This window comes from Vipera berus (assembly GCF_964194415.1).
Source record: "Vipera berus genome assembly, chromosome: 6".
Classification (NCBI taxonomy): domain Eukaryota; kingdom Metazoa; phylum Chordata; class Lepidosauria; order Squamata; family Viperidae; genus Vipera; species Vipera berus.
The window spans coordinates 58132899-58146072 of record NC_138208.1 but is presented as its reverse complement, the minus strand read 5'-3'; the positions used below and the strand labels follow the sequence as shown (position 1 = coordinate 58146072).

The 13174-nt window shown below is 39.8% G+C and overlaps 1 protein-coding gene across 1 annotated transcript in view; it reads right to left on the bottom strand.

The window, feature by feature from the left end:
- Positions 1 to 1942: 1942 nt before the first annotated feature.
- Positions 1943 to 13174, bottom strand: part of LOC308669727 (solute carrier family 23 member 1-like) — a gene marked incomplete at its 5' end in the record, with an annotated part of 35150 nt that continues 23918 nt past the window's right edge. The window contains 7 exons of the mRNA XM_081330596.1: positions 1943 to 3637; positions 5720 to 5815; positions 6866 to 6974; positions 8605 to 8769; positions 10112 to 10365; positions 10910 to 11066; positions 12701 to 12821. Coding sequence (XP_081186722.1) covers positions 3387 to 3637; positions 5720 to 5815; positions 6866 to 6974; positions 8605 to 8769; positions 10112 to 10365; positions 10910 to 11066; positions 12701 to 12821 — 1153 coding nt within the window. The 3' untranslated portion in view covers positions 1943 to 3386. The remainder of the gene's footprint in view (positions 3638 to 5719; positions 5816 to 6865; positions 6975 to 8604; positions 8770 to 10111; positions 10366 to 10909; positions 11067 to 12700; positions 12822 to 13174) is intronic.

Genomic DNA, 13174 nt, shown 5'->3' with positions numbered 1-13174 from the left:
GGACCACCGTTACCTTGGACCGTTCCCAGTCGAGGCCGTCATCAATCCGGTCGCCTATCGTTTAACTCTGCCACGTTCCCTGCGCGTGCATCCCGTCTTCCATCGGTCCTTGTTGGTCCCCGAACAACCGGCTTGTCCACTTCGCCAAGCGTAACCTCCCCCATCAGGACCGCGTGATGGAGGCAGCACCCCCGAGTACGAGGTCGCCAGCATCCGGGATTCCCGCTGGCTGAAAGGTCGCTTCCAGTACCTGATCGAGTGGAAAGGGTACGGGCCGGAGGACTTCACATGGGAAGACGCGACCGCCGTTCATGCCCCTGCGTTGGTGACAGCGTTTCACGAACAATTCCCATCCCGACCGCATCTGGATCGGCAGCCCCGGGGGAAGGGCCCTGCGGTGCGGGATAGTGTTGTGACTCAGGGCCAGCCGGTGGGTTCGGCAGCCGGCTCAGATGTATCGGATGACTCAGATGAGGGGGAGGAGGAGGGTGTGGAAGACGAACCGGCTGATGATGGCTTGGAGGCTTCGCAGAGCCCTCAGCCGGGGCCCTCTTCTCAGCTGCGTGAGCCCGATAGTGCGGAGGATGATGACCCACAGCTGGCCCTGTTCAAGGACGCCCGACGCAGGAGGCAGTCGAGCAGGAACAAACAAAGAAAGGCTGTGGGACTCCTCGGGAGGAGGCACAGGGAGACCACGCCCTGAACTCTAAATAAAAGGAGTGTTTGGGGAGGGGCTGGTTGCTGAAAGCAACCCTTCCGCTTGAGGATTCAAGTTCCTGTGCTTTTGGTTTCTTGTTCTGTTGTTTTGCTTGTGAATTAAACTTGGCAGACGCTTTGCAGCCTCAGACGCTCTCCAGTCTCTACTGCTTGAACAGGGGTTTGCTTTATTACAAGGCCGGTAGTTGGCTGGTTCAGAACAATGACAAAGGCTAAAGTAGCGTTTCATCATTTAAAAAAAATCCAAGAGACTTAATTTTTTTTGTATTAGTTATGAAATTCGCCTTATAATCTCCATTTGAATGACTCATTAAGCATAACATTAAAAGTAGTATGGCATAAAATTAAAAGTAATATGGTACACAGATTAAGACGAGTTTCATCCAGTGAAGGGTTTTGTCTACTAAAAAGTATTCTGGGTATTTGTTACATATCTAATTGCTTCTGCATAACTAATTATGTATAAAGAAAAAGTCGGCACGTATATATCTTCTCCATTTACATGGTGCATGCGTGTCATAGAAGGAATCGCCGGAAAAGACGATATTCTACAACTTTGCTTTCTTTCTGTGAATGGAGTAAGCTTTTCCTAGTCTTGTTTCTTCACATGATCAGCAACAGCCCCATGCCAATTTGCTCCTTGGAATGGGGAGGATCCTTAAGCCAGAACTTGTCAGAATCTTTGCTTTCTTATTTGTAAAGAAGCCTACTACAGCATATGTGCTAGTTGTTACTAAGCAGCAAGCAGGACTTTGCTGAAATCACCATGGTGAAGAGAAGAGCTTCTCATAGATTTATAATTGCTCATATTTTCTTTTGCAATAATGCCATGCAGCTCCAAGCTCTGGATTCAAAAGACTCATTGGATGCTATGAAAGTGAGCTAATGGGGTTTTAGACTTCATTCCATGTTAATAATCATGAAAGAGACACAACAACTGTCGCGCACGTGTCTAGCTACCTTGATTTATCCCAAATATCCATGTAAACTATTCAGATATATATGTGAGAGCCATGATGAGAAGCAGTGTTTGAATGTTTCCATTCATATTTCCTAATAGCCATATAGAGAATGAAGGATGCAATTGCTAGGCTGGGAAGTAGAGTATGTAACTTTTCCCTTTGCTTACTTCAAAGTAACAATACTCAAAGTGAAAAACCAGTATTAAATCTGAAATGAAGAAGATTGAAGAATGGACATACAGATGGTATAAAAAAAGGAGATACAACATAGAAATAGAATAGTTTATTTGGCCATGTGGGTTTAGACACGCTTAACCATAACATAACAGAAAACTGAAATGGGCAGAAAGGACCTGCTTTGGCCCTTCCATAATGACCCATGGTTAAAGGTAAAGGTAAAGGTTCCCCCGCACATATGTGCTAGTCGTTTCCGACTCTAGGGGCCGGTGCTCATCTCCGTTTCAACGCCAAAGAGCCAGCGTTTGTCCAAGGACGTCTCCGTGGTCATGTGGCCGGCATGACTAGATGCCAAAGGCGCACGGAACACTGTTACCGTAGTGGTCCCTATTTTTCTACTTGCATTTTTATGTGCTTTCAAACTGCTAGGTTGGCAGAAGCTGGGACGAGTAACAGGCGCTCACTCTGTTACGCGGCACTCGGGATTCAACCCGCCAAACTGGCGACCTTCTGATCGACAAGCTCAGCATCCTAACCCACTGAGCCACCACGTCCCTTGACCCATGGTTAATCAGATACAAATCCCTTCTTTCAGAATTTTAGAAAATATTGCTTTGCAATGCAAACCTTAAGTGTGATATGATACAAACAATCATGAACAAATCATCAATGCAAATCTTGAAATCAGACTGTCAGCATGAAGTAGTGCTTCTTAGTAAACCAAAATGGCCTACACCCAAGAGAATGATCAAAAAGCATTTCCTCATGCATGTCAGATTGCTGATATTTTTCTTTGGGTACAGTTTAAAAATGACAACATTTTAATCATATATTTATCTGGATAACGTATAGATAGTCCTCAACTTATGACTGGCCACTTAGCAAATATTTGAAGTTAAAGGAACCTCTCTCTCCCCCCCCCCAAGTACATAGGACCTAGATTCAAAATTCTGATGGCCACCCCCCCACACACAATCACATGGTTGCGTTTGGGGTGCCTGGCAACTAGCCATTTACAGCATCCTGTGGTCATGTGATGATTTACATTTTTTGCTAGAAACCAGAGTTTACTATCCTCCAGAGCTTTTATCAATTTAACCTGATGAGTAAAATGTAGGGGGACACCAAAAGCCCAAAGCATGCAAATTTAGGGTTTGATCAGCTGCATCCAATCAGTTCAGCTGAGATAAAGCTTGAGGCTGTATTTACTGAAACAGTAGCCTAATGCTTTGGGATTAGTTTATTCATCTTCTCAAGAATTACGCTTAAGATTTTCTGGGCAACAGTTTTCCATCATAGAAAAGAAAATTCTTTCCCATGACCTATATTTCCCACTCCCTAAATAGATGATTTCCTGAAATGATGCTATAAAGAAATTAACACTCAGGATGGTGCCCGTCGGCATGGGGGAGGAAATCATGGAGCTGCTTTCTGTACATTAGTCTTGAGCTGCACACAGCTCAAGGGCCAAGAAACCCACAAAAAGGAAGATGATTTTTCAGAGGCTTAAGAAACTGTTTTCCTGCAGATTTAAACTTTTGTGTTAATATCAATATCAGAGTTCGTTTCAAAATCAGTTTTGTTCCTTTTCTTCTCTTCCTTTGTATCTTGGGTAGCCAGCTGCTTAGGGCACGTTGGAAGATGTTTAAACCAGTTAGCAACACAGAACTTGGAACCTATTCCAAATGGAAGATCATAGATGTGCAGGTTATTCACAGCACCATCAGACTCTTCATTATAATCTTTTCTCCAAGCGAGGAGTCCTCGTTCTTCTGGGCTTCCTGCAAAATGGAAGTAAGATGATGAGTAGCAAGGCCTCTCAACTAAGTTATGATTAGAAAGCTATTTGCTGTTACTGGTAAATACCAGTACTAGTATCAGAACGTGTGATTTTGGAAAAGCCCACACAAAAAGTGAGGGGAGGTCGTCAGAAAATTTGACCACCTATCTATCCCAATTTTGTGGAAGAAGGAATTTTCCCTTACTCTTTCTCCTTAGTACAAAGTTTCTGCTCCCCACTGTTCAGCTAATTTAGGATACTAGCAGTATTGCTTTGAGGAAAGAAATAGTTTGCACCACTTTATTCCAACGTGATAGATTATCTGGCACTTCTTCAACTAAATGGCCACATGCTAATCATAGTTGGGAAGGGAGCTTCTATGCAAAACCATCTGAGTAGGCTTCCAGTATGGGGAGAGGAGGGACGCGGTGGCCCAGTGGGTTAGGACGCTGAGCTTGTCGATCAGAAGGTCGGCAGTTTGACGGGTCGAATCCCAAGTGCCGCATAACAGAGTGAGCGCCTGTTACTCGTCCCAGTTTCTGCCAACCTAGCAGTTTGAAAGCACGTAAAAATGCAAGTAGAAAAATAGGGACCACTACGGTGGGAAGGTAACAGCGTTCCGTGTGCCTTTGGCGTCTAGTCATGCCGGCCACATGACCACGGAGACGTCCTTGGACAAGCGCTGGCTCTTCGGCTTTGAAACGGAGATGAGCACCGGCCCCTAGAGTCAGAAACGACTAGCACGCATGTGCAGGGGAGCCTTTACCTTTACCTATGGGGACAGGGGGAAGGGTACAACTTCTAACAGCTGCAAGCCATGTGGAAGCCTACCTGTCCTTCAGGATGAGAAGATTACAATAAATATTTCCCATCATGTACTTGATCACTGATAACAAAATTGTAAGTGAGAGAAATATGTTTCTCGTATTCTTTCTTCCCAAAATATGTAATATGACACATATGCAAAAATCCACAAGACCAGTTCTAAATAGAAATATCCATGATCCCACGTAACAGTACAAAACTCTGGCTTTCCTCGGGTGACAACACCAAGGACGCTTATTACAGTGCATCACTGAGGGCTGTTTGCATTTTACTCGAGATATGTGGGCATTACTGTTTTGTGAGTAACTCCTATGTATCTAAGCTATAATCGCTATACTTAATTAAATAATTTATTATTTTAATATTCAGTATTTGTTTTATCCAAGCCCTGTTAACTTTAATGTCTGTAGTGTTTTTAATGTTTCTATATTTTTATATTATTGCTTTTATTCTGTTGTATGCTGCCCAGAGTCATTTTATTAATGAGACAGGTGGTATGTAAATTTAATAAATACATTTATTAATAAAATAAGTGGTTTCACTAAGTGGGCAGGGCTGAATCACATGAGTCTTTCCTAAGGAATTGGCATTAATATTCCTACAGGCGCTGACTCTGTAGTCAGGATGTATGTATGAATGCATTTACATCATTTACTTTGCCCATCAGTTCCAGAACAGTCAACAGAATAACACGCTCTGACATGACTAGGTAACATCTCAACTTTATCTTCAGGGGCAGCAGTTAGAAACGTATAAACGGTTTTCTATTTTTATGTCATGTAGTATTGAACTGCTTGTGGAAAATGGTTTGTACTGAGTCCCTAATAATGGGGTCTGGCCGGTTCCAAAACTAAACATTTAAGACAAAACAAAAATTAAATTCAGCATAATTCCTCTCTGATTTTACTTACTGTTAAATAAAACTAATTAAGCTGCATTGTGTTTTAAAGCGAGTGGCCATATAAATCTTTTAAAATAATGTAAAATAACTAAATTAAAATTTGGTGAGGTAATCATTGCTTACTTTTTACTGCTTTTCCCATAGCCATTTAAACATCATAATCTGTTGGCAACTTTTACAAGATTCCTTAGAGTATCATTGAGGGCTCTCAAGGACCACTAGCTGGTCCTGGAGTAAGGAGGTTTGTACCCCTAGACAAATTCTCAAAATGCAAGTGTAGCCTTTACTCATACTGCTGCACTAGAACCATAAATGCTATCATCAATTCAAGGAAGATGAACCATGATCAATAGTTACCTGGAATAGTGTTATCAAGAAAAAAGCCCAGGAATCCACCAACAAACATGCCAGTAGTTAGCAGCACCTGGATCACTTGGTCAAGCTGTACAGTTCCTAGAAAGAGAAGCCAGTGAGTTTCAGAACAAATCACAACCTCCCAATCCTTTCCCAAGGGAAGAAAGGCAAGTCATTTGAAATGTTCTTTTTTTCTTTTAATAATCAGGCCATGGCATTTACTTTACACTGAAAACATTTATAGTCCATGTGGAATGTTTGTTTTGTTTCAGTCTTCTACACAGAAACCCTGGCGTAAGTACTTCCCAAATTATTCATGTACCCCTGTGATAAGCAAACAAGGAATATAAGAGTATGGGATTCAGTCTTGCAATTTCACATCAATGGATCATTGACTTTAGCATCATGAATGGGACACTTTGTGAAGAACTCAATTTTCAATACTCCAATTCCTTAATTAGCTCTCATCCAGCAACTGGTAATATGAGTGCTGTGCTTCATCCAGTTGAAGTTGCTGGCTTCAGACCTTCAACAATCCTTTTTATGTTAATGAACTATTAGATTTAAGTGACAGGAAATCATCCAAGTCTGAGCAATGCTTTAGAATGCTGTATTGTACAAGATATGTGCAATAATCTAATTATAGTACACAGTAAATTGCCCAAAATGTTGTCACAATGGTTCAATTGAAACTTGTTTTGCAACTTGAATTCACTAGAGTCAAATCTCAGATTTGATATCCACTGGCAGCTCAAATATACAGTAGATTTCGATGTATATATTTTCCAAAGGAAATTAGGTAATATCGTTCTACTGTATTTGTAGAGTCAAGAGGGTGAATAAATTAGAGCTGAAAAACGTTAAACTATTTAGATAGTATCACTTAATATTCCTCATATTTAACTGCACTAGCTGGGATTTACAGATTAGTAATAGCCTGTGAACTAAATCACAGCATTTGCAGTCATATTCTGCTCATTATATAAACCATATGTAACAATATTTTTGCATATCCAAAATACCTTTTAGAATAAATAGAGAAGCATGATAGAGAATGAAACCTATAGTGTTGAAGTCTTAATATATGGCAATACCTCCCATTTTTGTTATACTTCTAATTATTGCTCTCAAAACTGTAATCTCACATACCTGTTTTTAGTTTTTCTGCATTATTCTCCACCCAGTGTGGAACGGCCAAGCCAGCAAATATAGAAAATCCAAAGATGAATATGTTTCTTGAAGAATTCATGTCTGTGTACTGACAAAGAGGTATAACTGATACAAAATGTATTAACTTACGCCAATGATTTTACATGTAAACAGATCAGCATTATTATATCATACTAATGTAGTAGCATATCAGTTCCACAATGCGGCCAAGAAAAAAAAATGCGTGAATGCTGTTTCATGGAGTCTAATTCAATTCAAGGACACTTTTGCTTAATTTTACATACGCAGAGCACAAAGGACAAGTTTCTGAGCCCAAAAACATAGATTCTAAAATTCAACACTGGAGAAATGAGCCAGGGAGAGATAAGTAGAGAAGCAACATAAGCTTAGTAAAACATATATTGTAAATGAAACATATGTTGAAAATATTCTCTTCTATTGATATAATAAAGCATATGTTTAAAATATAGTAAATTGGGTTATGACAGGACATGAAAATTTAGTAGATAAAGTAAAGGCTTCATAGGAAAGACTGAAGCAGAGAGATAGTTGATAATAGTCCCAACAATAGGATAGGAAAAGTAAAGGGTTAGTGGGGGGGTTTTGGGGGGAAAACGACCTTCAGGCAAGAAGGGTGGTAGCTATGGAGAAGAACCGGTTCTAATGACACTTTTTAAGACAACTGAGGGAACAAAATACACAAGGCAAAATGGATGTCAATACATGTAAATGAATCAGACTGTACGTACAGTACAATAAATATTTGTTCTTGGGCCAATTCAATTCAAGGTTTGCTTCCGGGTCAGTTTAAAGTGTTGGTTATTATTTTTAAAGTCTTATATAAGGCATAGGCTACGTTACCTAAGGAACCATTTCATTCCCACCAACTCAGCCCTTCCCACCTGGTCAGGTGGGAAAGAAATGTTTCAGACCCATCAGTTAAAGAATATGGACTGGCGGGGTCCAAGAAGAGGGCGTTCTCTGCCATTGTTCCTGCCCTCTGGAATACCCTTCTTCCAGAGGTGGAGCAGCCCCTCTGCCCACCTCTTGAAGAAGTCTGAAGACCTGGCTGCCAATTCATTTTGGGCTCACTAAGCAGCATACAGTCCTGAAGGTCTTGATGGTCCTGTCCCACCTTTTAACTTTTAACTTGTTTTATCTGCCTCTTTTATTGATATATATTATTTTTATATGGGTTTTAGGTCTTTATGTATGCTAATTATATACTGCCCTGATTCATTCCATGAGTGAGATGGGTGGTATCTAAATTCAACAAATAAAAAAATATTAAATTGGACTGAATTCTTATATGTGGGTAGATTCTCAATACAAGATTCTTACAAGTCAATACAACTAGAATTAGCATGGTGTTATAAAAGCACATAAAAACGTAACAAAAAAATCAAATAGACATATTAACAAATTGCAGGGCTTTTTTTCTCATAGAACGCTCAGAACGGAGTTCCAGAACCTTTTTTGGATGAAACCTTGTAGGGTAGGCAAGGCGGGTTGTATGACATGTGTGAGTTCCGGCACCTTTTTCTTTTACAAAAAAAGCACTGACAAATTGAATATTGATTGTGATGATCCATGTAATTTGGCACGTGGAAATTCCAAATGATGTTCAGCACCTCTCAATTTGTAAATCATGCTACAAGAAATTAGCACATGGCTCTGTCTTATCCATGCAAAATTATCCTAGAAAAAAATCCGCTTACCTGTAAATTAGAAACCCCCACAGCCGTGATGATGCCAAACATCACAAGAAACATTCCTCCAATGATGGGTGTTGGAATGCTGGCAAACACAGCCCCAATCTTGCCGAACATGCCAGTCAAAAGCAGAACAAAGCCACCAGCTACAATGACCATTCTACTACCTACCTGTGGAGATGGAGAGAAAGCAATTATAAGCAACAAAAAGAAGAGAAAGTTGATCTACACCTCACAATTGTCAACTTGGATAGGATTAGAAGTAAAATTTCAAGATTCTTTAGCTGAGTCAAATGTCCTTTATTCAACAGTATACCAGAGGACTTCCATCTAACAATTATCAAGCCAAAGGCGTCCACTTACAGTCATTTTGAATAATTATTGTAAAATATATGAAATAATGCAATTTTTGTTATATATGTAATGTACCTCTAAAATATAATACAATGGTCATACTATGATACAGTTATCATTAAATATGTAAAGATATAACTAGGAATAATAAAATGTTATTGGAATTTATTTTAAAAAAGGTAAGTAAATCCTCTGAGTGCTAATATCAATTGAAAGCTCCAACTTGCTCAGAGAATGTCTAAATCCATTCACCTACTGTTTGTTATTGTTTTTAAAATCAGGAAGCTTATCAAACTCTGTAGCGTTCTTTGAATATAAGAGAGTAGAAGGGCACATCCCTCTTAGACCACCTCCCTGAGCAATCAGCTGCTATTTTTAGAAGTCTGAAGAATCACCCACTTTCATCTACAACTGTTCTATGCCAGCCAGAATATGCTCTTGTGAAATAGATGGCCACCTAAATAGGATAAATATATTATAGTTAAAACTATGCCAAAGCAGCATAGTTGGTTTCTGAGCTTATAAAACTCAGGATTCCCTCGCAGTGACCTTTTTTGCAACATGCAAACCCAAAGGAATAGTAGGGAATTTAAATCATGATCTCAGACCAGATACAAAAGTGTCAATGCCTCATAACCAAAGCATCAACTTCCCTCCGTCCAGTGCGCTCCCACAGAGAGTGCCTCCTCAGGGTGCCTCCGATCAAAGAATGTCGATTGGTGGCCCCCAGGGGGAGGACGTTCTCTGTGGGCGCGCCAGACCTGTGGAACCGCTTGCCGGTTGAGCTCCGGATAGCTCCCGACCGGCGCTCCTTCCGGCGTGATTTAAAAACTTATTTATTTGAACAATCTGGCCTGGTCTGATGGGTTTGGGGTTGGATTTAAATAAGTTTTAACACATTTTTAGTATTGTATTATTGGGCATAATTATTTAATTCTTTTTAATCTCTTTTTTAACTTTTGTATTTACATTTTGATATTTATTGCCCTGTACACCGCCCTGAGTCCTTCGGGAGAAGGGCGGTATAAAAATTTAATAAATAAATAAATATGCATCCCCCAAATGCTCCAGTTATCTACAAAGATGCACAGCTTTTTTTTCCATTATTCCTAGTCACACATGGCCACTTTTGGTTTTGATTATTCAGAATCAGACTTACCCGAGTGATTCCCAAAGCGCCAACATTTTCACTGTAAGAAGTGGTACCATTTCCTGTTCCCCAGGCTCCAGCCAGAAGACAGCCAATCCCTTCTATTCCGATTCCACGATTGATTGCGTGCTTGGGAGGTGGTGGAGCACCAGACAAACGAGCACAGGCATAGTAATCTCCTACTGACTCTACCATGGAGGAGATCACTCCAGCTATGATGCCAAATACACCAGCCAAACTAATCGTGGGCACTCCCCACTGGCCTAAATAGAAGAAACAAGAATGCTAAAATTGAAGATCTGAAACTGGTAAATTTACCTGCATTTTTTGATTTGCCAAATTCAGGACAGCTAAAAGCATGTACTGTTAACAAATCCTTGTAAATATTTTGTAAAATCTCATATCAGTACTGTAGTCTGGTCCCATGTATGTTGTTGAATTTAGATAAAAAAAATAGGAGATTGTTCCAACAGTTTGTCTAAATACTTTTTTTAGAAAACTCTGTACACCATCTCAATCATATTTCTGAAAGCCCAAAGCAAAGGCAGATCCAAATGGGAAGCGGAAAGATATAAGAAAAGTGGTGGAGTCTCTGCACTGGATTTTTTCATTATTTGCAATGCTTACTTAAGTAGTACTGATCTAAAATTATTCTCAAGGAGTTCAGACATTTAAAAAGACCAAAGAGCTTGGATATAAGGGATGAAGAAATTGGATAAAATGGGATGCTCCAGATCTAATGGGCCACATAAACATAAACACATAAACATAAACGCCAAACAGGAAAAAGCATCAGCATAAGAATACCTGGGTAAGGAAATCGAAACCAGGGTGCCTTGCTTATGACATCGCCTTTGCTGTCAGTCCGTGCTAAATAACCATAAGTCCTTGCATCTGAAGGAAGAACGTTGGTGATGGTCAGTACAAAACATAATAGCCAAGTAATTGTGAGAGCAAGCAGCACCTAGGTAGTTACAGATGACAAGAAATCTTTGTTAATACAAAACATACTAACCATGTAATGGTGAGACCATCCTTCAGGATGGATAATCATAATCATTTTATCTTGCCCTTTTTTAAGTTTAGTCAGTTCAAGGCAACAAACTTATATCCTGCCTCCTATTTTCTCCACAACAAAGAAGAGGTAGGTTGAACCGAAATAGAATGACTGGCCCACAATCCCCCAATCAGCTTTCACGCCTAAAGGACACCTTGAACCCAGAGTTTCTTGGTTTCTAGGCCAGCACTTTCACCATTACAACACGCTGCCTCAGTATAATATTGGTTGGGCTCACACACTGCACAAACCTAGATTTGATATAATGTGTTTATCTGCAGATTAGTGAGTTTGTGTCAGCAGCCTAACTTTATACTTATTCTGACACTCTGGCTTTATGTTTATATTCTGTACTATACGTAATTATATGTTCTTGTACTTCAAGTTCAATATAACAGAGTTCCTCAACCTTTTTGCCTTTGGGATCTGACCCGGGGGGGAGGGGGAATGGGTCTGCATGAGTGGCAGGCATGCATGCGCACACATCTCCATTTGCACAAGCGGTGATCACTCATGCACGCCACTCACGCAAATGAAGCAGGCACATACATGCTCGCCTACTGCTCACACAAGTGGGGATATGCGTGCACATGCATGCTCACCCACAATGCCCACAAGGTTCTATTCTAAATAGGTGTTGCAATAAAAAAATGACAAATATAGAGAACTTCCGGAATTGAGTTATTGATTTTCAAATTATCTGATTTGTATGTCTCTCATATAGTCTCATTTCAAATTAACCAGAACATTATTTATTTATTTATTTAACACATTTGTTATAGCCACCCAACACACAAACAGTTGACTCCAAGCAGTTGATTACATTAAAACTTAACTCCTTTAGCCCAGTTGTTCAGCCTACCCCTAGTTGTAAAAATGTCCAGGATCTGCTACCCTCCAAATATCAACCTCACATTCAGTAGCCAACAGGACCAAAAGATGAAAACAGTTTTGAGAGGAGAGTGTTCCACTACAACTGAGTGCACCAGCCTAGTTTATATGATTCAGCACAGACTGAAAACAGCTGTTTGTGCCCTACAAACATATTCTTGCTGCCATTCCTCCTAGTTGTGTCTTATTCTATCTAATGGAAGAGACACTCTTGCTGCTAATATGCAACAAAACCACTGGAACACTCCAGTTACTAAAAATGGGAGAAGCATCTGAGAAAGTCTGACTTAAAATTTGTAATTCCTACACTTCAAATGTTAAGACCCAGAGCAATCCATAGCTCCATCCAAACAAAATAAAATCATTCACTCACCTAAGACCTGGCAAGTGAGTACAGCATGAAGCATTTCATTCTCTCTCTCTCTCTCCCTCTCTCTCTCACCCTTCCCCCACATCTCCCCACCTATGTAGTACTCCACCTCAATTACTGATGTGACCTTAGGTGACTGAATTTCTGAACCAGAAACTTATCTAGCTCATTATATTGTTTCCAACAGAAGGTAGTGATACTTGCTGGAGGTTTTTCTTAAATAATTCTGCTTTTTGTGTATATGTATTTGATTATTCAAATATAATTAGAGTTTACTCACTGGAAAGATCTGGAAGAGGTAGATCTTGGAGAAATGGCATTTTTTGCTTTTTTGATAAGATGGTAGTGGAACTGTCACATTTTTCAGGTACTGAGAGAATAAAACTATGAAGAAAATAGTTCTAAAGTGATAAAAAAAGAAAAAAGTTTCCATTTATGACATTTTGATTCAGAAATTAATATAACAGTTTACAGTTACTAATTTCAATATTGTTGTTTGCAAATATCAATGTATCAAATACTTAGTTAAAAACAGAGTACTATACAATGGACATTTTTTACTTAATTCATGTTTCTTATAATACGCACAGTAGTCCAGAGTCACAAGAGGGAGGGTTCTTTCCCAGGGACCAAAGCGACAACATAGCTTGGAGTTGTTGGTGTGCAGGAAAAGGGCAAAGGCATCCTCCCATCCCCAGCAGTTCACAGGGTATATATCTAATAGTTATTGCAGATAAGTGCTTTAGACCGGCAA